The following is a 24108-nucleotide window of genomic DNA, read 5'->3' on the forward strand; positions in this document are numbered from 1 at the left end:
GTCCCAAGTTAAAGAAATAAATACGTGGGCTTCTTTATCCTGCACCTTTAAAATTGGACTTCGGGAAGCTGGGCTCTGCCTAACAGATCACTTTTCGGTCTGTTTCAGGTCGGCGTTCCCCGCTGTTAACTTGATCGCCGTATTCTACGCAGTAGCTATAATGGGTTTCTGCCTGGTTAGCCCACTTCCGCCCGTGTCCAAGATGGCGCTCGAGCGATCCTGACCTTTACGGGGTTGGGCGGTGATTGCAGTCTGAGCTAGTAGGGGGTGGAGCGGTTAGTGAACTGCAAATGCAGGAGCTGCTGCGCGGGAGTCAGCGATGGACTGGAAAGAAATTCTTCGCCGGCGGTTAGCGTCGCCCAGCACAGGTACCTACAGTGAGTTTGGGAGGGGCTGCTTCCAGAGTTAGGTCGGCCCTAAACTCCAGCAGGTAGGGGGGAGGTCGGGGAGGAGCAGCCTCTGGGAGCCTCGCTTTACGCTTCTATAAAAGCTCTCTTGACAAAGGCGGATGGGACGTGATTTAGGGGTACTGAGAGGTTTGACCCGCACTTCCCGGGAAAAGGTTTGCGGGAATGAAGAATTATCTTAGCACTCAGTTACGTGGCCTTGACTGAGGCTTTTGAGGGATAATTGAGGACCCCGGTTCCAACCGTTCTTCGATCCTACTACAACCTATAACCCACTGATTGATCTTAATGCCTTTTTACTAACACTTTTCACTTCCCTTCTTATACATTTTAGATTTTATAATCAATTTTTCTTTATTCTTTTCTCCCCTCCTTCACATTTGCTTGTTAACCAGCCTGGCTGAAGCTCTTATTCCACATGTACCCCCGGGGCAGCCGAAAGTGGCTGGAGAAAAACGGAACCGTGGTCAATTGTCTCACTTTGAATTCATGTCCTCTAACCTAAAGCAAGTGTCTCGGTTATTCATTTGCACGTATTCCGCGTTTCCCTCCGTATTCATTCTCCTACACTCTAAGGCAGTTTTCATCTTCCAGACCTCTAGTATCTTTAGTTGATGAGCTTGTGTATATATTTGAGAAAGTCAGTGCAAAGAAAAAAAACCCACTTTTCCCCACTTACCGTTTCTATCAGGCCTTTCCCCACGCTAGATCCTTTTTCCCCACCCTAGATACTTTGCCTTTACTGTTCAAAATGAACTGTCCATATTCGTATTTGAGACAATTCCTCCACTCCAACAGCAGATCGTGTTCCCTTTCTTTTATTCACTGACTTCACTCTGTTCTTACTTTCTCTCTCATATATCATCAAGTTTTTCTTCTCCACTAGATCATTTCCATCAGCTTTGACAAACATGCTGTAATATACTCCATGTAAGAAATATCATTTCAGGGGCGCCTGGGTGGCTCAGTGGGTTAAAGCCTCTGCCTTCGACTCAGGTCATGATCCCAGGGTCCTGGGATCAAGCCCCTCATCAGGCTCTCTGCTCAGCAGGGAGCCAGCTTTTCCCTCCCCTCCCTGCCCCCTGCCTCTCTGCCTACTTGTGATCTCTGTCAAATAAATAAAATCTTACAAAAAAAAAAAGTCACTTGTACTTTCTCCTCTCCTTTTTTTTTTTTTTTTGGCTGTCAATAAAAGGTATTTTTATTGAAGTAAATTTGCTTTATTTTTTTAAAAATTTTTTGTTTAAATTCAATTATTTAACAGATAATATATTACTGGTTTCAGAGGCACAGGTTTGTGATTCATCAGTCTTATATAATACCCAGTGTTCATTAAATCCCATGCCTTCCTTAGTGTATATCACCCAGTTACCCCTCCCTCTATCCTCCCTTCCCTCTAGCAACCCTGTTTGTTTCCTATAATTAAAGTCTCTTGGGCGCCTGGGTGGCTCAGTGGATTAAGCCGCTGCCTTCAGCTCAGGTCATGATCTCAGGGTCCTGGGATCGAGTCCCGCATTGGGCTCTCTGCTCAGCAGGGAGCCTGCTTCCTCCTCTCTCTCTCTGCCTGCCTCTCTGCCTACTTGTGATCTCTCTCTCTATCAAATAAATAAATAAATAATATTTTTTTAAAAAAATTTTTAAAAAAGTCTCTTATGTTTTTCTCCCTCTCTGATTTCATCTTGTTTCCTTTTTCCTCTCTTCCCCTATGATCCTCTGTTTTGTTTCTTAAATTCTGCATATGAGTGAAATATAATTGTCTTTCTCTGATGACTTATTTCGCTCAGGCATAATACCCTCTAATTCCATCCACATCATTGCAAATGGCAAGATTGCATTTTTGATGGCTGTGTAATAATCCATGATATATATACCATATCTTCTTTATCCATTCATCTGTCAGTGGACATCTGAGCTCTTTCTCTAGTTTAGTTATTGTGAACATTGCTGCTATAAACACTGGGATGCATGTGTCCCTTAAGATCACTACATTTGTATCTTTGGGGTAAATACCCACTTCATTGCATCTTCATTATGTACCAAGTACTATTCTAGGCTATAGCAGTAAACAAAACAGACAAAAGTCTTTGTCCTTGTGGTACTTAGGCTTTAGTGTTGGGAGAGATGATAAATAATAAGCAAATCATTTTGGTTGTACAACTTGTATTTAAGGCTGTTTTCTTCATCGGTGTGCCAGATCCCATTTTTGGTACTCAGAGTTGTATTTCTGCAGTTGTCCCCTCTCTCCTGCATTAGTTTTTCTTTCTCAGTCATTACTATCATTGTATGAACATGGTGGTGTTTCTCTCACCCTAAAGAAACTTGTTGTCTTGGGACGCCTGGGTGGCTCAGTTGGTTAAGCAGCTGCCTTCGGCTCAGGTCATGATCCCAGCGTCCTGGGATCGAGTCCCACATTGGGCTCCTTGCTCAGCAGGGAGCCTACTTCTCCCTCTGCCTCTGCCTGCCATTCTGTCTGCCTGTGCTCGCTCTCTCCCCTCCTCTCTCTCTGATAAATAAAAAAAAAAAAAGAAAGAAAGAAACTTGTTGTCTTAACTTCTACCTCTAAGCTATGCCTCACTTCCCTGCTCCCCTTACAGCAATGCTTGTTAGAAGAAGTGTTGATTAAATCTGTGCTGTAATTACTGCTTGTCAAGATCATCAGTGTTCTCCATTGCTATTCCAGTGGTCAATTTTTCGTCCTCACTTTACTTGGCCTGCTGGCATTCCCTGCCAGGATATGGTAGTTGGCTCTCCCCCTAAACATACTTTCCTCTCTTGGTTTCTGGGAGTCATAACTCCCTCAGTTTTCTTCCCACCCCACCAGTCATGCCTTCTCAGTCTTTGTTTTCTTCTCCCCAGCAACTCCGCATTGGAGTGCCCAAAAGCTAAGGAAGTCCTTGGTCAGTTTCTGTTCTCCATCTATACTCACCTTCATGGTGAAATCAGCCATTCTTATGGCTTTAAATAATGTATGTTTGCTGTTGTCACCTAAATTTATATCTCCACTTTCCAAATGCCAGATTCATATATTTCATTGCCTACTTGACATGGCCATTTGTTAAGTGGCCATGTCAGGTGACTCTAATAGGTATCTTAATCCTAAACTTGTCCAAAACTGAACTCCTGGTCTCCTTTCTAACTTGCTTACCTGTTACTTTCCCTATCTTCTCAGGTCAAAACCTTTGGAGATCTCTTCAACTGTTCTTTTTGTCTGATACCCACATGCAGTTGTCTGCAAATCCTGAGACTAAGAAAATATATCCAGAATATTTACTCCTAACTACCTCTATTGCAGCCACCACAATCCACGGCCATCACGATCTGTCACCTGGACATTAGCCTCCTAATTGCTGCTGTTGGCTCTCTCCCTCACCAGAATAAAAGCCGGGGTCTTTCTAATGACCTATGGCCTTGACTCTTATTACCTGCCTTCCCTCATCTACTCTTTCCTCTGGCTCACTCTGCTGCAGCCACACTGGCTGTCTCCTTTTTTCCTGGATACACCAGGCAAACTCTTGTCTTAAGGCCTTGGCACTGTCTGTGTCCTTGCCTGGTATGCACTTCTCCCTGTTTATGTACATAGACTGCTTCCTTGCCTTCTTCAGATTTTTTGCTCAGTTTCATTTCAGTGAGTCTTTCCCTGACACTGTGTTGAAAGCCATATGTAGGTGTGGACACATGTGTACATGTCCACTCATACTTGCTTGTCCCTAGAATAGTTGAATGAAAAAGGATAAGTGAAATCATGAAAATGACTCCAGTGATTTGGACTGGGGTGACTAGATGAATACCACTAACTGGAATGGAAATGTGGAATTAGAAGAAGAATAGTAAGGTGAGGGATGGGAAAATTATTTTAGATATGTTGGAGGTGAGGATGAAAATATTTTATTTTGAATATATGAATTTAAAGTTCAATAACAATGTCTGGGTAAGTGACATACATTTGGGACTCAGAAGCCAAACTACTAAGTTGAAATGAGGAAAAAGATTAACAAAAAAGAAATGGCCAGAAAATAAGAATAAACAGTTAAGGTTAAAAATTAACTTGGCACATGTGGCAGAAATGCAGGGGAATGGCTCTGGCACATTGGAAAGAAGTGAGACTAGGAGAAGAAAAATAGACTATTGAGAAAATAGGTCACAGATCTGAAGATTTCAGTGAGGCTGACGTGTAGGTATCATGACAGGTTTTGAATAACCAGGAGAGAAAAATTATCTGAGAGTGTATTTAAGTTTAGTATATTTAGGAGCAGATAAGATCTGTGGTCTTGCCATGGAACCAAGTGACAGAGGTGACCCCTCTTAAGAGCTGAGGGGTCATGGTTAGTCATAAACATTTATGCTTCCTTGACGATTGCAGGACCTTGAGCTGAAAAACAGTGTGCGCCAGTTGCTGTGGTCAATACACAGTGCAGGGGATGGACTGAAGGAGACAGCTGTAGGCCAGTAGCAGGCCAGCTGGGGCTAGAGCAGCCTGAGATGGAAGAGGTTTCCATTACGTAGAGGAACAGTGATTGAAAGGACGAAACTTCATGAGGTCAAGGGCTGCATCTGTTTTTTCACCATGCTAACCCTAGTGTCTAGTACTGTTCTGTACACAGTAGGTGCTCAAGAAGTACTTTTGATGGAATGAATCATGAACATACCAGAAGTCTGGAAGAAAGGGACTTGAAGAAGACACAAGTATAGTGACAAAAAGAAGTAGAGGGAGCAACTAAGATGTGCTTGAAGATGCAGGGGAGGCTCTTCCAATTCTTGGTGCTTCAAGAAAATGAATGTACATGTTCAGTGTATAAGCACAATTTTAAATGTCTTTTTTGCACTGTAATTACGCCATAGTAAAAACAAATACTGATTTTAAGGGGTGCCTGGGTAGCGCAGTTAGTTTGAGCACCCATCTCCTGATTTTGGTTGAGGTCATGATCTCAGGGTCGTGAGATTGAGCCCTGTGTTGGGTTCCACACTGGGTGTGGAGCCTGCTTAAGATTATCTCTCTCTTTCTTTCTCTCCCCCTCTCTTTCTTCTCTCCCCCTCTTCTCTCTCTCTAAAAAAATAAGTAGGTAAAAATACTGATTTTGAAAGTGCTCTTCCCCCTTCAATCTGTTTTGTTACCAGAAAAAAAAAGTGAACAAGAATTAAAAGATGAAGAAATGGATTTGTTTACCAAATACTACTCAGAATGGAAAGGGGATAGAAAAAGCACAAATGAATTCTATAAGACCATTCCCCGGTTTTACTACAGGGTAAGTGGTATCTAAGCAAATGTCTCATGGAGTTTATAAATGAAATGTTAACTCTTAAGATGGGATCAGAATCTTTTATATAAATAAATAGAGGTTGTATTTTAAATTTTATATATTCTTTCATTGTATTTGATCTTATTGTTGTTTTGAAATTGATAAAATCTCAAGTTGGTTTTTCTTTTAAATCTCAAGTTTTGATATAAATTGGTATAAGAACACAAAGTTGTTACTTGGCCCCCTTTTGCTGATTTACAGGCTTTTCCTTCCTATTTTTTTTTACAGATATTAGCAGTAGGTATTCTGTTGGATCATGTGTCTAGGTTTACTTGGCTGATTACCATTTTTAACTTTGTCTTTTACCCATGTTCTTAAGGTGTAATACATTTTGCTCAAGGTTAAACTGAAAAATAGATTAAAATGGAAAACTTGAAGAGTTGTACTTACGTTTGCTTGTGCCAAAACCATAAAGAACTCCTTGAAAGAGAGTACAGAAGACAGGAAGACCTTAAGAAAGCTACTTACAGCTGAAATTGAAGGCCACTTAAAGAATAAGATATATTTAGTATTATGCAAGGTGTGACCACTATAGAAAAGTTAACTGTAAAATTTTAGCTGCACGTCTCTTAATTTTCTACCTTCTAAACTCAATTGTAACATTATTTACAAAGATAATAAACGTTGTTTTGCTTATATTTAGGAGCAATGTATTAATATAAGTGAATTATCTAGATAGTTGTAACATTTCTTCAAGTACAAGGCTTTTCCAAGTGAACCTTTTTTTTTTTTAAAGATTTTATTTATTTATTTGACAGAGCGAGATCACAAGCAGGCAGAGAGGCAGGCAGAGAGAGAGGAGGAAGCAGGCTCCCTGCTGAGCAGAGAGCCCGATGCGGGACTCGATCCCAGGACCCTGAGATCATGACCTGAGCCGAAGGCAGCGGCTTAACCCACTGAGCCACCCAGGCGCCCCAAGTGAACCATTTTTATTGGAAACCTTTCTGTAATACTGTTTCCTGGTCTTTCGAGAGTTATATGACTATGGGTGCCTAGCTACCCTAGAGTCAGTAGAGCATATGATTCTTGATCTTGGGATATGAGTCCAAACCCCATGTTGGGTGTAGAGATTATTTAAAAATAAAATCTTAAAAAAAATATATGACTAATCCACATTTGTCATGGAAAAGAGAAAAAATAGCTGATATTTTCCCATAACATTGCACAGAGATGTAAATAAATATTTCTACATGAATCCTTCTCCATACTTCTGTGTACACATGTGTTTAATAACAGTGGGATCATATCATATGTACTTCTCCCACTTTATGCATTTCACACTTTCTTAAACAGAGTCCACTAGACAATTGAAAATCTTTTATAGTCTAGGGGAGCAGTAAGGGAATTGATGTTTATTGAGTGCTGATGTACTTCAGAGCACTTTATATTCATGATCTCATTTAATCAGGATTATGAAATAGTATCTTACCCAGAAACAGCCCTTAGATGTTGAGGTGACCCCATTTCTGAACCAAGGACTCAACTTTCCTGTACTGGAAGTACCAGTAGCAACCTTTTGATCTCCCCTATGGTTCCTGAGGAATTCCTTTTACCCCATTTCTGTCTCTTCCTTCTCTCTGTGACCTCTTGCAGATCCCACATGGTCTCCAGTCTACAGATGTGGATTTGTGGAATGTTCTTCTGTTTCTTCTTCTCTCTCTGTCTTCCCACTGCTTTGGAGAAACCACCTGCAGTCTTTAGTCACCACTTCTCTCCTTGGCTGATTAGCTAGCTGGTTGACTAGCCAGTGGAGCACGATCACAGTCTCAGCCCCAGCCTTACCCTCTCATGCTTCTTCCTTTTCCATTCCTTTGGATGGGAGGGATGGCATCTTAGTTCTTGGAAATGAAAGAACAAATTTGACTATGGTTGCTTAGCTAGGTTTAACGGGGCTGAGTTACAGACAACAAAAAAATCCTCGAAGCAAATTGTTTGACGTTGAGCTGGAATTAGTCATTTTAAAGCCCTGTTTATGGAAATCACCACAGCGAGCAGACTGTCTGCCTAGGAGGTGAACATAACAGACCCGGGCTTGACCATCTCCAAGAAGTACGATCATTCAAGCTCAGAAGGCATACTTTGCTAAGACCATGTATCTTCAGTTCTTTTTTTTTTTTTTTTTTTTAAAGATTTTATTTATTTATTTGACAGAGAGAGATCGCAAGTAGGCAGAGAGGCAGGCAGAGAGAGAGGAAGGGAAGCAGGCACCCTGCTAAGCAGAGAGCCCGATGCGGGACTTGATCCCAGGACCCTGAGATCATGACCTGAGCCGAAGGCAGCGGCTTAACCCACTGAGCCACCCAGGCGCCCCAGTTAGTTCTAATTTAATTCTTTTGTCAGTCTAAAGTTAGAGTGGAAAGAGTGCTCTAAGAATATAAAATCAAACTTGGGCTAGACCGTTAGCTCTTTCTAGGCAGGGATCTGGCCTTACTGATCATTGAATTCTCTCTGGATCTCTTTTTGTTAAATGAACTTTCTGAATGAATGATAACTTGAAGTTAAGCAAAATTGAGATACAAAACATAATTTGAGGCAATGCAATATGTAGTTACTTTATGATGCGCAGTATATTTTACATAATCCAATAATAGTCTAGAATTGAAGTGTAGAAATTAACTCTAGTGTATTTTTAGCTGCCGGCTGAAGATGAAGTCTTACTACAAAAATTAAGAGAGGAATCCAGAGCTGTCTTTCTGCAGAGGAAAAGCAGAGAACTGTTAGATAATGAAGAATTACAGGTAAGAAAAGGATTAAAGGTTGCTTTGGACCTTAGCCATTTTTTTATTTATACAAAAGTCAAACAGGACCTCAGGGTGTCTTAATGGAGCCACAGCTGCTGAGTGGGTGAACACACAGGCCCTGGAGCAGTGAGTCCTACCAAAATCAACTACAGAGCTTGCCTGGGCACCAGCTCCTCAAGATGTTATGTTTTGTTTTGTTTTGTTTTTAAGTCCCTACATGATTCTAATGTGAGGCCAATGTTGAGAAACACTACTATAGGGTCAGACTTTGGGGGTTCACCTCCTAGCCATGCTCTGTGCCTTGGGCAATGGACTTAACATTTCTGTGCTTCAGTTGTCATCTGTGATGTAAGGATAATAGTATCTCTCTGCATCACATAGTTATATGGATTAAAGAGGTACTGTAGCATTGGGGAATGGAATAACTGGGTGATGGGCATTAAGGAGGGCACATGTTGTGATGTGCAACTAATGAATCGTTAAACACAACATCAGAAACTAATGATGTACTATATGTTGGCTAATTGAACACAATAATTTAAAAAAGCTTAAATTAAAAAAAAAAAAAAAAGAGGTTCCATACATGAAAACTTTAAACTTGGGCATTCAGTAAATGCCAGCTATTTGTATTATGTTATTAGTAATCAAAAGGATAATAGGGAATGAGATTCAGCTTACTATTAAATCTCTACTATCAGACTATCATTTTAATGGAAATAACACATTTAACTGATGTTAAATTTTGTTTTATTAACTATAACATCTTCATTTCTGGAATTCTCCTAAGAACTTATGGTTTTTGCTGGATAAGCACCAGACACCGCCTATGATTGGAGAGGAAGCAATGATTAATTATGAAAATTTTCTAAAGGTTGGTGACAAAGCTGGACCAAAGTGCAAGTAAGTTTCATTAAGTATAATTAACAAAGGAATATGTTGTGTTAGCATTTTAAATGCCGAAAATAAATATCAATGAAAATATAAGTCAATTGTGTGACAGTTTGAGTCCTTTCAGTTATTAATGAAATTTTAAAACTATTTAGTCAAACAAATTACATTGGCATGAAGTTATTAAAAGAAACAGATGGTTTAGAAGGAAAAAATGAAACGAGATGGGATCCGGAGGGAGCAAACAAACCATAAGAGACTCAATCTCAAAAAACAAACTGAGGGTTGCTGGGGACTAGGGGTAGGGATAGGGTGGCTGGGTTATGGACATCGGGGAGGGTATGTCCTATGGTGAGTGCTGTGAAATGTGTAAGCCTGATGATTCACAAACCTGAACCCCTGGAGCAAATAACACATTATATGTTAATGTATTTTAAAAATAATAGTTTATAATATAGTGTATTTATATACTATACACTGTATGTATGTGTGTGTGTGTGTGTGTATATATATATATATATAGTACATTTATATGCAAGGATATAGGTTTTCATTCTTTTTTGGGTTGTTTTAACCTTTCATTCTTAAAACAATAAAATTCAAAGATGTCTGACAGTATTTTAAGTTTTGAACTGTGGTTCTCACTTTGATTTTTTTCATTTTGGTTTTTAATTGTTTGAATTCATGCAGTTTGCTAATTCAGTATGTTTGCTCTGTTGGGAGATAATTTTAATCTTTGTTTCCTTTCCTTAGGCAGTTTTTCACAGCAAAAGTCTTCGCTAAACTCCTTCATACAGACTCTTACGGAAGAATTTCTATCATGCAGTTCTTCAATTATGTCATGAGAAAAGGTGATTTCATTTTCACTGTGTTTAAACTCTTATCTGGGAATCAAGGAGGTTTTCGTACATGCTTTTACAATACTTCTTCTCTGTGAAACAACTCTCTTAGTAAATTTGAATAAATAGCAGAATTTCTTTCTTCCTTTTTTTTTTCTTTTGTAAAAGGGAGAACAGAACACGCATGAGTCAGGGTTGGAGGGTAGGTGTTGGGACAGAGGGAGACAGAGAATCCCAAGCAGACTCCATGCCCAGCGGGGAGCCTAACACACAGCTGGATATCAGGACCCTGAGACCCTGACCGGAGCCAGAATCAAGATTGAGATGCTTAAAAAAAAAAAAGATTGAGATGCTTAACTGAGCCACCCACACACCCCTGAAGAGCAGAATTTCTTACTTTTTGATGCAGATTTATTTTTTATTTTTCTGATTCTCTCCTGGAGGAACTTATTAGAGCCAAGATATTCTACCATAAATTTGGGTTCATTATTATAAATAACACAAAACAAAAACATGTATCCTAAAGATACTAGCTAAGAGTTATATATTAAAAGCTGAACCAAGAGGGGCACCTGGGTGGCTCAGTGGGTTAAGCCTCTGCCTTTGGCTTAGGTCGTGATCTCGGGGTCCTGGGATCAAGCCCCACATCGGGGTTTCTGCTCAGCAGGGAGCCTGCTTCCCCCTCTCTCTCTGCCTGCCTCTCTGCCTACTTGTGATTTCTGTCAAATCAATAAATAAAATCATTTTTAAAAATTAAATTAAATTTTAAAAAGCTGAACCAAGAGTTTTAATGTAGTGATTTAAATGATTTTAATTCACTGGTAGTTCTGTTTTACCAATATATAGTTGACCCTTGAAGAACACAGGGTTTGGGGCACCAACCTCTCGTGTAGTCAAAAATCTGAGTATAAGTTCTGGCTCCCCAAAAACTGAACTGTTAAGAGCCTGTTTTGGGCTGGAAACCTTACCAATAACATCAACAGTTGATTAACATGTTTTATATCTTACATGTATTATATACTGTATTCTTACAATAAAGTAAGATAGAGAAAAGAACATTAACTATGAAAATCACAAGGTAAGGCATCTGGCTGGCTCAGTCAGTGGAGCATGCAACTCTTGATCTCGGGGCTATGAGTTTGAGCCCGTGTAGAGTGTAGAAATTACTTAAAAAAAAAAAATATTTTGAAGGGCATCAACTTTATTGTCACTTTAGGCAGGGTAGAATTGTTGATACCTGCCATTAATTCTATGGTATATTTTGATACAATTTTAGGGTTACTGGATAAGTAATATATGTGTGTGTGAAGAAGTATGTAAAGTTATTAGTTTGCCCCTCTAATCTAGCTGTTTATCTCCTTTTATCCGTATATATACTAAAGGACAGCTCTTAAGATTATATTATATCTTTATTGTTAGTTTGGCTTCATCAGACAAGAATAGGACTCAGTTTATATGATGTTGCTGGACAAGGATACCTTCGGGAATCTGTAAGTATTAACCTATTTTAATAACTTCTATAGATACAGAATGTTAACAATAGTTATCACTGAGTGTTGGGATCAAAGGTGATTTTATTTTTCTTTCTCTGATTCTGTTTGTTTTCACAAATAATGTGTTACTAAAAATCTTTTAAAATGAATATTTTCATATTCATTCACCCCCCCAAAGTATATATTGACCACAAAAATCTTTTCTAGATTCTTTTTCTCCAACTTTTGAAAATAGCTTATCAAAGGAGAAAATTAAAAGAATGTAGTGGAGTTTTTTGTTTTTGTTTTTGTTTTTTAAAGATTTTATTTATTTATTTGATATAGAGAGAGAGATTACAAGTAGGCAGAGAGGCAGGCAGAGAGAGAGGGGGAAGTAGGCTTCCCACTGAGCAGAGAGCCTGACTTGGGGCTTGATCCCAGGACCCTAGGATCATGACCTAAGATGAAGGCAGAGGCCCAACCCACTGAGCCACCCAGGCGCCCCAAGAATGTAATGTTTTAACAGGATTAAAAATCATTGAAGAAAGAGGAAAACTTTTCATTATTCATGAGTGTTACAAATGTTAGCACCAGGAATTTTTCAGGCTTACAAAGAACAGAAAGTTTGATAATGCTTTTAAGAAGGGAATATATAGGGACGCCTGGGTGGCTCAGTTGGTTAAGCAGCTGCCTTCGGCTCAGGTCATGATCTCAGCGTCCTGGGATCGAGTCCCACATCGGGCTCCTTGCTCGGCAGGGAGCCTGCTTCTCCCTCTGCCTCTGCCTGCCTCTCTGTCTGCCTGTGCTTGCTCTCTCTCCCTCTCTCTCTCTGACAAATAAATAAATAAAATCTTTAAAAAAAAAAAGAAGGGAATATATAATACGGCATGATTTCCCAAACTCTCAATTTGCAGTGCCTTTAGTATCTCAGTAATTTCTGCATAGTGCTTTTAGGTCAAAAGAAATACCTAACAGTTTCATTTATTAGTTCTGAACAATTTATGAAAGCATTTATTAAGCTTATTATATTAGCCATTTGAAAAAAAAATACACCTAAGTTGAAAGTAATATTTTTGCTTCATTCTTAAATTACAAATACTAATGGAAATTGTGCCCATGGGGCACACTGTATGGCTAGTCAATCCTGGCAGTTAAGATTGGACAGTTGTCCTTCACTTCCCGTTCCACACTAACTTCTGTGTCGTACTTGCTTTGTGACAACCATCAAGAACCTAGCTTCGCAAAGATTTATGTCATCAAAAAAGCATGTATCCCCATTAGTGTTGATAATGTGCTAATTGATAATTGATAATGTGTTAATTAATAATGTGATAATATCTATCTTGAGGTCATAGCTCTAGCTCATAGCCACATCTGTTTTGCACTCTTTGGTGAAGTCATTGTTTCCCTGAAATTTTTTTAATATCCTACTGCACCCCTGTGAGTTTACTGAAGCATTCCTGGGGCACAGTTTGGGAACTGTTGGTTTAGCCTTCACATTGCTGGTGGGAGTATAAAATATAGGGGGTAGGTGGGAAGTTTTCTCCTCCCTGCTTGTGCTCTCTCTTGCTATCTCGGTCTTTCTCAAATAAATAAAATCTTTTTAAAAAATTTAAAAATAAATACAAGATTTTATTTATTTGAGAGAGAAACCAAGTATGAGAAAGCACAAGTAGGGGGAGGGGCAGAGGAAGAAGCAGGCACCCCGCTGAGCAGGGGGGCCAATGCAGAGCTCTGTCCCAGAACCCTGAGATCAGGACCAGAGCCACCCAGGCACCCCCTTTTTGTTCTTTTTGATTTTGGAATTATACCAAATATATTGCTTATTCAGAAATGTTAAAATTGAAACAAAAAGCAAAACAATATAGGTTTTACCACTAACATAGTTATGATTTTATTTTATCACTAATATAGTATTAATGCTGAATAATTTTTAGGACTGAAATTCAGCATTCCAGCGTCTAACAAAGAAACAAGATTGGACAGTTAACTCTTTAACGTTTTGATTTGTTTTCTTTCAGGATTTAGAAAACTATATATTGGAACTTATCCCTACTTTGCCACAATTAGATGGGCTGGAAAAGTCTTTTTACTCCTTCTATGTCTGTACAGCAGTTAGGAAATTCTTCTTCTTTTTAGACCCTCTAAGAACAGGTAAAAGAAAATCTTAGATGTTATAAGGATATTATTCTAAATCTCAATAACTAAAGTCTTGAAAATGTCATTCATTTTTCTACTATGTCATTGCCTTTAATATATAAAGATCTTTTATGATTTATTTGCACCATCTAGAACCAACTTTGTGACAGTGGGCATGTCACCTAACTTCTTAGCTTCTTCATCTCCAAAGTGATGTATGAACTGGATAAACATTGACTCCTTCTGGTTCTAAGAAACCAGTTATTCTGAAATGATTTGCTATCCCTGATTTGTAATATACTGGAGAGCTGTTCTTGATGAAAGATATGAAGCTTTAAAATATCAATTGTGTGATTACTCTTCTAAAATAATGCCTTTATATTGAGTTCCTCTTTTTTAAAAAATGAAACTGTGTTTGTTCTTTAAAGGGAAGATTAAAATTCAAGATATTTTAGCATGCAGCTTCCTAGATGATTTATTGGAGGTAAATATGTTTTTTAAACACCTAATTATATCACTTGACAGTTACTATCTTCTAATTATGTCTCTGTGTTTATTTAGTTAAGGGATGAGGAACTGTCCAAGGAGAGTCAAGAAACTAATTGGTTTTCTGCACCTTCTGCCCTAAGGGTATATGGTATGGTTCTTGTCATAATGCTAAAATTTGAATGATCCATTCCTCAGTTAATTAGCATTCAAAGGGCAGTTTTATACATAGGCTTATTTATCTTAGGATGAACGTATTCTAATTACCTTAAGAGCTAGTATTCTAGGTTACTAAAATTTACTTGTCATTTTCTTGCTCTTTAATAGAACATACAGAATGTAATTTGATCCTTTCTTGTTGACTCAGGAACATCATTATGAACATCAGTCATTATCTTGCATTGTGATAAAATGCCACTGCTGTCAGCGTCCACAGTGGCAAGTGTTCTAGGGACTGTTTGCTTTTTCCTTTAATTTCATTAGTATGCTCCATTATTCTCTTGGGTGGTCTTCGGATTCCTTTTGGCATCCTTGATCTCTGCTTTCAAGAGCCAGCATGTCAAAGTGTTTTTTATTCACCCCTGTCTCTAATTTTGAAACCTAGGAAAGTTCTTAAAGGTTGCAAACTGAAAACAGATAATGATGGCAATAGCCCAAAGGCCATGGCTATATGCAGAGCATAGGGACTGTGGTGATAGAGAGTGCAGGGCACTACCCTAATATAGTTTGAAGATCAAAGTATTAACCAATAAAAAGAACTTCTGGTGTTTATTCTTTTGTCCTCAGTTAGATTTTTATTTTGGTCATAAATGTCTTTTTATCATTTTTCTTCCCAAGGCCAGTATTTGAATCTTGATAAGGATCACAATGGTATGCTCAGTAAAGAAGAACTCTCCCGCTATGGAACAGCAACCATGACCAACGTCTTCTTAGATCGTGTTTTCCAGGAGTGTCTCACTTATGATGGAGAAATGGTAGTAGTTTAAATCTGATAAGTTTTAAAAATTTAGGCTCCCACAGTTTTCACAAACCCTTCCCTTGATGTGATACAGCATTATTTTTATATCAGTATCTTTAAAAGTCTGAACTAATCAAATTGTGAATTTTGGAGCCTCTCATCTTAAGGTAAATTTCCTTAAAAACATTATGGACTCAGGACAAATATAAAATTTTAATAATTTTTTCATTTCATTATCAGTGTATCTCTCTTTTTAATGTTTCAAGTTCTATTTAAATTCCAGTTAGTTAACATGTAGTGTAATATTAAGAATTTAGTGATTCATCACTTACTACAACACCCAGTCCTCATCCCAACAAGTGCCCTCCTTAATATCCATCACTCTTTTAGCCCATCTACCCTGCCCACCTCCCCTAAGGAGTATGGATTAGGGGAGAAAAAAAAATCTGAAAAATCGGCAAATCCTGTTGACTCTTTTCATGTAGATGTAGATAGTTCATTAAATTTCCAGATCAGATAGTGTACCACAGATGCCGTGATTTAAATCTAAGAATCAGGTTTTATTACTTTCTGTAAGTGTCTGTATTAGTAGCTACTGATTAACATGCCCTGTCCTCTTACCACAACAATGCACAATACTTAAGGAAATTCTACCTAGCATTTTATTTCTTTTTTTAAGATTTTATTTATTTACTTGACAGAGATCACAAGTAGGCAGAGAGGCAGGCAGAGAGAGAGAGAGAGAGAAGAGGAAGCAGGCTCCCTGCTGAGCAGAGGGCCCAATGTGGGGTCTGATCCCAGGACCCTGGGATAATGACCTGAGCCAAAGGCAGAGGCTTTAACCCACTGAGCTACCCAGGTGCTCTTTACCTAGCATTTTAAAATCACCATTCTTGCTATTAAAAACATGTGTTAAGGATGTGATAAATTATCAAACCAGTGACACTTAAGAAATGGTCATATTTTCAGAGGAGAATTGGTGTTTTTAGGTTTTATCACTTAGCTTGAATAGCAGTTTTCTAAACACCATTTTTAGCTAGCATTATGGGAAAAAGGGGGAACTCTGCTTTGTGACTCCTACAGCTGTCTACAGTCGACAATGAGGAGCTTGTAGTGGACTAATGACTTCTGGTGAATACAGTCAGAGGCTACAACTATGGATGGACTTAGACCGTGATGAGGCTGCATCTCTTTAGCTCTTTATACTGCAGTTCACACAAAAAGGAATTCTTAATCTTAGCCTAAAAAAACTACGAGAATATAAAATTTTTTCTAAGTGTAATATCCAAAGTGTTCTTTTCACCGTGCAAAAAAAGTAATGAGTATCCCTTTTTTGTAGAGAAAGCTTTCTGTTTTCTTCATGTCTTTCTGGCTTTCATTTGTGGTTTTTTGTCTTTTGGATGAGAACAGTTTCAGTTCACTGTATAATATTGGGTATTTTTAAGATGGCTTATTCTTTTCTAAGAGTTTATTTATTTATTTGACAGAAAGAGATCACAGGTAGGCAGAGAGGCAGGCAGGCAGAGAGAGAGAGAGAGAGAGAGAGAGAGAGGAGCAGGCTCCCTGCTGAGCAGAGAGCCCAATGCGGGGCTCCATCCCAGGACCCCGAGATTATGACCTGAGCCAAAGGCAGAGGCTTTAACCCAGTGAGCTACCCAGGTACCCCGGCTTATTATTATTCTTATCTGATTTTAAAATGTTTAAAATATTTCAAAATAACTATTTAAATGTACTGTTCTATTCATTCCAGATAAACTGGTTCTTCTTTTTTTTTTTTTTTTTTTACAACCTTACCACACTGAAAAGAAGGTACTAATTTAGTGGCATTGTATAATAGCTTAGTCATTGTCCTATCTACTTCAAAGGCATAATAAAACAAAATTACTTCTAAAGAGAGCAACTCTCTCATAAGAAAATGAGCTATATCCCCAAACTGTCCTATACAGATTAACTGCTTTGTAGAATTTCTAGAAACCAATATTAAGTATACAAATGGATATCTCATTTCATATTTTTTTAAAAATTGCCATTTTTCTGAGAGACTCTTGACTGGGAAACAGTTGTGGAAGGGGCAGTAGGTGGGGGGGATGGGGTAATGGGGTGATGAGCAGTGTCATGTGAAGAGCACTGTTATATGCAATTAATGGTGTACTATAAATTGGTTAATTGAGGAACACCTGGGCAGCCGAGTCAGTTAAGCATCTGCCTTCAGCTAAGGTCATGATCCCAGGGTCCTGGGATCAAGTCTCACATCGGGAGCCTGCCTCTTCCTCTGCCCCTCCCCCTGCTCATGATCTCTCTGTCTCTCTCTCTCTCTCTCAAATAAATAAAATCTTTAAAAAATATGTTGGCTAATTGAATTTAAATTTTAAAAATTGCCATCTTTGATTGTAAAATAGCTTTAAATCATTATTCAATTGAAAAGTTAATTCCAAACAAGACTTCTAACGAATGTCATCTTCTTTTCTATAGGACTATAAAACCTACCTGGACTTTGTTCTTGCATTAGAAAATCGAAAAGAGCCGGCAGCTCTGCAGTATATTTTCAAATTACTTGATATTGAGAACAAAGGATATCTGAATGTCTTTTCACTTAATTACTTTTTTAGGGTAAGTCTCATTTGTGTAAATGAGTCATTGTTCCTTAAGATAATATTATACTTATATATACAATATTAAATTGATTTAAATTATCTAGGCAGTAACAATTTTATCTAATTTGTGATATTTAAGTATAACAAAAGGGTATACTAACAGATATTATTAATATTTTTTAAGTATTGAAGCCCCAACATGGGGCTTCAACTCCCAACCCTGACTAAACCCTGAGCTGAAATCAAGAGTTGAACACTTAATTAACCTACTGAGCCACCCAGACATCCCAATTTACTAACAGATTTTAGAAGAAAATAAGTCTTTTAGTTTTGTTTTTTTCTATTTTTTGAAAAAATATAAGTAGACTAAAGCAAAGCTGATTTGATTAGTTGTAGAGCATTAAAATGTATAAATATCTGTCAGGGGCTATACTGGCCATTGGAGATGCAGACATACATGAGAAATTTTGTGCATTGGTGATCAAAAACTAGTGTAAAATCCTTCAGAAGCTTCAGTTAAACAGTTCAGAAAAGGTAGAAGTTTTGCAGACTTTGGTAGTAGTAGATTCTTTTAAATGCTGTGCTGTAAAAAATAAGTATTTATTTTAATAATTTTAAAGTTATTGCATGCTGCATTTCAGCATGAAAACAGATTTGCTGAAGTGCTTATTTTGTGCCTTAGGTGGTCTCAGAGAATAATGTGATGAGTTCTGAGAAGGAAAATTTGAATGTATCTTATTTGATGAGCATTCAGATGCACAGAGTGTAAAAATAGGAATGTCTGCCCTTTTAAGACAAATCAGTCCTAAATTTGAATGGTAACTTTTCTATTTGGTGGAACAGTTTTGTACAGTAGTATTTCACTATTACCTTATTTCTAGGGCTAGTTTTTAGATGACTAATTTTTGGTTAAAATATGGTTAAGAACAGTAGGAAGAAACGGCTTTTTTTAAACAATAAAAAATGACATTTTCACATCTTTGTCACAAAACATTTTTCCTAGAGGCTTTTCCTTTTTCCATTTAAATATTTGGGATACTTTAAAAATAACTGTTTGGTTCTGAGTTTCATAGTATGTAAAATTCATAGTTTTATGTTAAATCCCCTAAAACTTCCATAATGATTTCCTAGACAGTAATGACTACCAATATTAGGATAAACTACAATTGCAGTATTAGGATACATTTTTTAAAAATTGAATCCATGGCTAATCTGAGAGTATAACACCAACTCATCCTATCAATGCCCCACTTCAGGCAGACCTATTAAATGAAAATTCAGTTTTAGAAAAACAAACTAAATATTTTTAGAAATTAAACATTCAACCCTTTTTCTTTTCTTTTTTTTAAGATTTTATTTATTTGTCAGAGAGAGAGAGAGCAAGAGAGGGAACACAAGCAGGTGGGGTGGGAAGGGAGAAGCAGGCTTCCTGCAGAGCAGGGAGCCTGATGGGGGTCTTGATCCCAGGACCCTGGGATCATCACCTGAGCCACCCAGGTGCCCCTCAGCCCTTTTTCATAAAGAGTTCTTTACAGTATCTTCTCTTAGAATAGTAAAATTTTTGTTCTTAAAATATTTTATACATTTATTTTATCAAAATATTTAGGCTTGGTTATATGGGTTAAGGTAAATACTTACTGGGGCTGCATCCTGCAGTCCTAAGCTGTTCATAGAGTCTTTATCAGTATCCCACTGATCAAGGTCAGCCTAGATGGTGCACTCGACCCTGTCTCCAGGTCTGTGGCTCTAGTGGCTGTGAGTATACTCAGATTCTCACCTGCTGCAAAGAGATAACCTGTGCACATGCTGGTATCGGGGGCACCACATACAGACTACTCTGCAACATATTTATTCACTTCTTTACCAAGAATTTTAAGCTTCACATTTTCTAGTGAATGATTCTCACCTAAAATACTTACTAGTCCACCTGGATCACGGTAGGATAGTTTTTTTTCTTTTTTGTTCTGTGTTTTTTTGTTAAAGGCTTTGTTATAAAAGGGAGTTTGAGGGAGGCTTACTTTTTTTTTTTTTTCTGTCAAGTATAAAGCATAATACAGGGTGGGAGGCAGAGGTGGCAGATTGGGTGTCTTAAAGAATGGTAAAGGTGGGGCGCCTGGGTGGCTCGGTGGCTTGGGCCGCTGCCTTCGGCTCGGGTCATGATCTCAGTGTCCTGGGATCAAGTCCCGCATCGGGCTCTCTGCTCGGCGGGGAGCCTGCTTCCTCCTCTCTCTCTCTGCCTGCCTCTCTGCCTACTTGTGATCTCTCTCTGTCAAATAAATAAATAAAATCTTTAAAAAAAAAATGGTAAAGATATGCACAGCATTCCTGGAAAATGCAGGGATCAGGCATAACAGAATAATTGCTAGGCCATGTAAAGACCCATGGGAGGTTGGAGACCATTCCTTTATGGTAGTAATAACCTGCGGCCTTGTCTACTTTTTTCTGGAATTCTCAATAGCAAGATAGAGATCTATAAAGGTTGATGGTTACACTGATCATTGTTTAAGTTTTGCTGACTGGATGGGAAGCAAGTTCAAGGAAGTTGAGAACATTGGCAAGAATGGTTGAAATGATAAAGCTTGTGGTCTGATAGGAAAAGATGTGGGACTAGAATGGGCCATGGGACGGGAAGGGGGCTGTGGTATATTTTTTATTTACAGACTTATTCTTACCCATACAGGCCATACAGGAACTTATGAAAATCCATGGACAAGATCCTGTTTCATTTCAAGATGTCAAGGTTACCTTCTCTTTTCTTTTCTTTAAGTAAGCTCTGTACCCAATGGGGGCTTTTGAACTCTCATGACCCTGAGATCAGGAGCCACATGTTCTACCGACTGAGCCAGCCAGGTGCCCCTTACATGTTCTTTTGGGATACCAGTTGGGATGCCTGCGTGGCTCAGTCAGTTAAGAGTCTGACTCTTGGTTTTGGCTCAGGTCATGGTCTCAGGGTCCTGGGATGGAGCTCACATCGGGCTTTGTGGGGAGTCTCTTTCCCCTCCCTCTCTCCCTTTGCCCCTCCCCCTGCTCGTGCACACACGTGCTCTAAGATAAATCTTTTAAAAAATAATATAATAGCAGATAAGCATCTATATTAAGTGAAATTTTGTATGAAAGAAATTTACGAATACAAAGTACTGAACTGAACCAAGTATTTGCTGTTATTTATTCTGAACCAATATTTAAATCATTAGAAACTGAGACCACACTTGGAATAATGAGTTGCATAGTTTATAATGTTAGCATTGTCAAACTGTATTTTCATTGGAAGCATTCATTCATTTTGATTGAAAAGAGAATCAAATATAGCCTGCATCCTTTGGCAGCCTATTCCAGTGTAAAATGAATTTTTAATCTTGGTAACCTACAGTTGACCCTTGAACAACACAGGAGTTAGAAGTAATGCCCCTCTCCCATGCAACTGAAAATCCATGTAGAACTTTTGACTCCCCCCAGAACTTAACTACTCATAGCCTACTGTTGACTAGAAGCTTCACATAAACAGTAACATAGTCAGCTAACACATATTTTGTATATGTTTAACATACTATAATTCTTAAAAATGGAGCTAGAGAAAAAATGTAACTGAGAATCATCAGAAAAGGAAATGCATTTACAATATAATGTATTTATCCAAAATATCTACGTCTGACTGGACCCATGCATTTCTGATCTGTGTTGTTCAAAGGTCAAATGTATTTAGGTTTGGGCACTTTTTAAATCTACTCCTTCAGAGGTCTTACTTGCTTTTGTATTATTAAGGAGCTATCAATCCTACAATATGAAAACAACCACTATTTGAAACACAGGCTAATGCTTCATTTTCAAAGTCAGACTTTCACCAGCTGTAAAAAACCTACAGTACCTAATATAGATTCAGGTTCACATTAAGTAGTATAATAAAATAACCATCTGATTTTAATTAAGTATAAAATAAAGGGCTATTTTAGTTTAATATAAATGAGACACATCTGAAGCTATTCAACAAACAACCTAAGAACTAGTAATTTTAAATTGCTACTAACCTAGAAAAAGAGGTTTCATAAACATACAAGATGAAGAGCTCATACATTTCATTTACCTGAATTGTTTTAATCTTTTTTTTTTTTTTTTACGATTTTGTTTATTAGAGAGAGAGAGGGAGATTGAGAGAATGAGTGGGAGGCGGGGCAGAGGGAGAAGCAGACTCCTTGTGGAGTAGGGGGCCCCATGTGGGGCTTGATCCCAGGACTCTGGGATCATGAACTGAGCTGAAGGCAGACACTTAACCGACTGAGCCACCCAGGCACCCTTAAAGAGTTATTTTATTTGTTTGTTTATTTAGAGAGGGCATGCACATGTAAGCAGCCGGAGGTAGAGGGACAAGCAGACTCTGCACTGAGCGTGGAGCTTGAGCTCACAACCCTGAGATCATGACCTGAGCTGAAATCGAGTCCAATGCCCAACTGATTGAGCCACCCAGGCAGCCCGAATTGTTCTAATCTTTTTAAAATGTAGTTTGCATCCTTAAATGCCAGTATATCTTCTGAGTAATTTTACTACAAAAAGATAAATAAACATGTACCTAATTCCTTGTAAATACTCATACAGTATACCTCGTAATATAGAAGTTATTTTCATCTATTCCAGTAAATTTTAGCACAATTTCATTGTCACTCTGGATGACTAATTCTTTAATATGACTAATTCTTCAAAAATGAACCTCCCCACCCACCACCCATCTTAAATCCAGAGTATAAAAGGTTGACCTCTATATTGGAAATGAAGTTTGTCATTATCTTGACTTTGGAAGCATTTATGGGTTTTTTTTTTTAATTTTTTTTTTTTTTTTTTTTCAGAGACAGGGAGAGAGAGCGAGTGAGCACAGGCAGACAGAGGCAGAGGGAGAAGCAGGCTCCCTGCCGAGCAAGGAGCCCGATGTGGGACTCGATCCCAGAACCCTGGGATCATGACCTGAGCCGAAGGCAGCGGCTTAACCCACTGAGCCACCCAGGCGTCCCTTTAATTTTTTTTTTTTAAAGATTTTATTTATTTATTTGACAGAGAGAAATCACAAGTAGATGGAGAGGCAGGCAGAGAGAGAGAGAGGGAAGCAGGCTCCCTGCTGAGCAGAGAGCCCAATGGAAGCATTTATGTTTTTAGCTGGAGCTGAGTTTGCACTTAAACCAAGACCATACATCACCACCAATTAAAAGACAATAGAAACGTTTAGGATACTTAACATGTATTCAAAGAATGCTGCATTAGTTTTGCCACTAATTAGCTATGTCCTTTGGATTAGATTAAACTCGGAGCCTCAGTTTCTTTCTCTTTTAAGATGAGGGAGAGTGGGGCACCTGGGTGCCTCAGTCAGTTAGGCATCTGCCTTTAGCTGAGGTCTTGATCCCAGGGTCCTTGGATGGAGTCTTGAGTCAGGCTCCCTGCTCCACAGGGAGTCTCCTTCTCCCTCTGCCTGCTGCTCCCCCTGCTTGTGCTCTACAGCCCCCTCTGTCAAATAAATAAATAAAATCTTTTTTAAAAAAGGGCGGGAGGAGAAGGAAAGGGGGATGGATAGCTATTATATACCTAAGTAATCTTTCAGTAAAATTCTGTGATTGTACATAAAGAAAAGGAGATTGCCTGTGTGTGAACTGGAAAGGAAAAAAAAAAACGAGATCAAAAAATTTTACATAAGCTCAAGTGCCAGCCTTGTATTTCACATCAAAGTATAATAGAAATTTAGTGGATCAGATACAGATTTCATTGTGTTTTTCTCTCTCTCACAGGATGAAATCTTTGACATGGTTAAACCAAAGGATCCTTTGAAAATCTCTCTTCAGGATTTAATCAACAGTAATCAAGGAGACACAGTCACCACCATTCTAATCGACCTGAATGGCTTCTGGACTTATGAGAACAGAGAAGCTCTTGTTGCAAATGACAATGAAAACTCTGCAGACCTTGACGATACATGATCTCTCAAAGACGAGACTGTGTTCATTAAGATAAGCTTAAATGCTGCACACAAAACCTTTCAAGCACAATCCTTAGAAACAGCCTAAATAAAACACTTTATATGCCTATAGAACACAACAAATGTTCTGGTTATTGGAATTTTGGTTGCAGTAGTTTGGAATCAATAGGACCAAATATGGTTTTGGGATGTATTAAATTCTTGTTGCACTTAGCTCAAATATAGCAAGTGTGATTTGATAAAGGTAGGAATCCACTTTAAATCTGTATAATCTTTAGATATAAAGGAAGTTATCATGGGATATTTCTGACATTAGACATTAAGACATTAAATA

General features: G+C 38.3%; 1 protein-coding gene across 1 annotated transcript; it reads left to right on the forward strand.

The window, feature by feature from the left end:
- Nucleotides 1–113: 113 nt before the first annotated feature.
- PPP2R3C (protein phosphatase 2 regulatory subunit B''gamma) lies at nucleotides 114–23893 on the forward strand. The gene is made up of 13 exons (XM_044231434.1): nucleotides 114–368; nucleotides 5523–5650; nucleotides 8338–8442; nucleotides 9233–9345; nucleotides 10087–10184; nucleotides 11592–11662; nucleotides 13666–13798; nucleotides 14212–14267; nucleotides 14345–14420; nucleotides 15107–15243; nucleotides 17700–17837; nucleotides 20502–20561; nucleotides 23587–23893. Exons 1-13 carry the CDS (start codon nucleotides 320–322, stop codon nucleotides 23773–23775), a joined length of 1353 nt encoding a protein of 450 aa, XP_044087369.1. The 5' UTR covers nucleotides 114–319; the 3' UTR covers nucleotides 23776–23893.
- Nucleotides 23894–24108: the final 215 nt, after the last annotated feature.

This window comes from Neovison vison, chromosome 13 (genome assembly GCF_020171115.1).
Source record: "Neovison vison isolate M4711 chromosome 13, ASM_NN_V1, whole genome shotgun sequence".
Classification (NCBI taxonomy): Eukaryota; Metazoa; Chordata; class Mammalia; order Carnivora; family Mustelidae; genus Neogale; species Neogale vison.

What these genes read in the sequence shown, in the direction of transcription:
- PPP2R3C (XM_044231434.1), top strand. Translation starts at nt 320, where the DNA reads ATGGACTGGAAAGAAATTCTTCGCCGGCGGTTAGCGTCGCCCAGCACA. An exon ending in GTTAGCGTCGCCCAGCACAG is followed by an intron (nt 369 to 5,522) that starts GTACCTACAGTG and finishes TTTTGTTACCAG; the next exon opens with AAAAAAAAAGTGAACAAGAA. An exon ending in TCCTAGATGATTTATTGGAG is followed by an intron (nt 14,268 to 14,344) that starts GTAAATATGTTT and finishes GTGTTTATTTAG; the next exon opens with TTAAGGGATGAGGAACTGTC.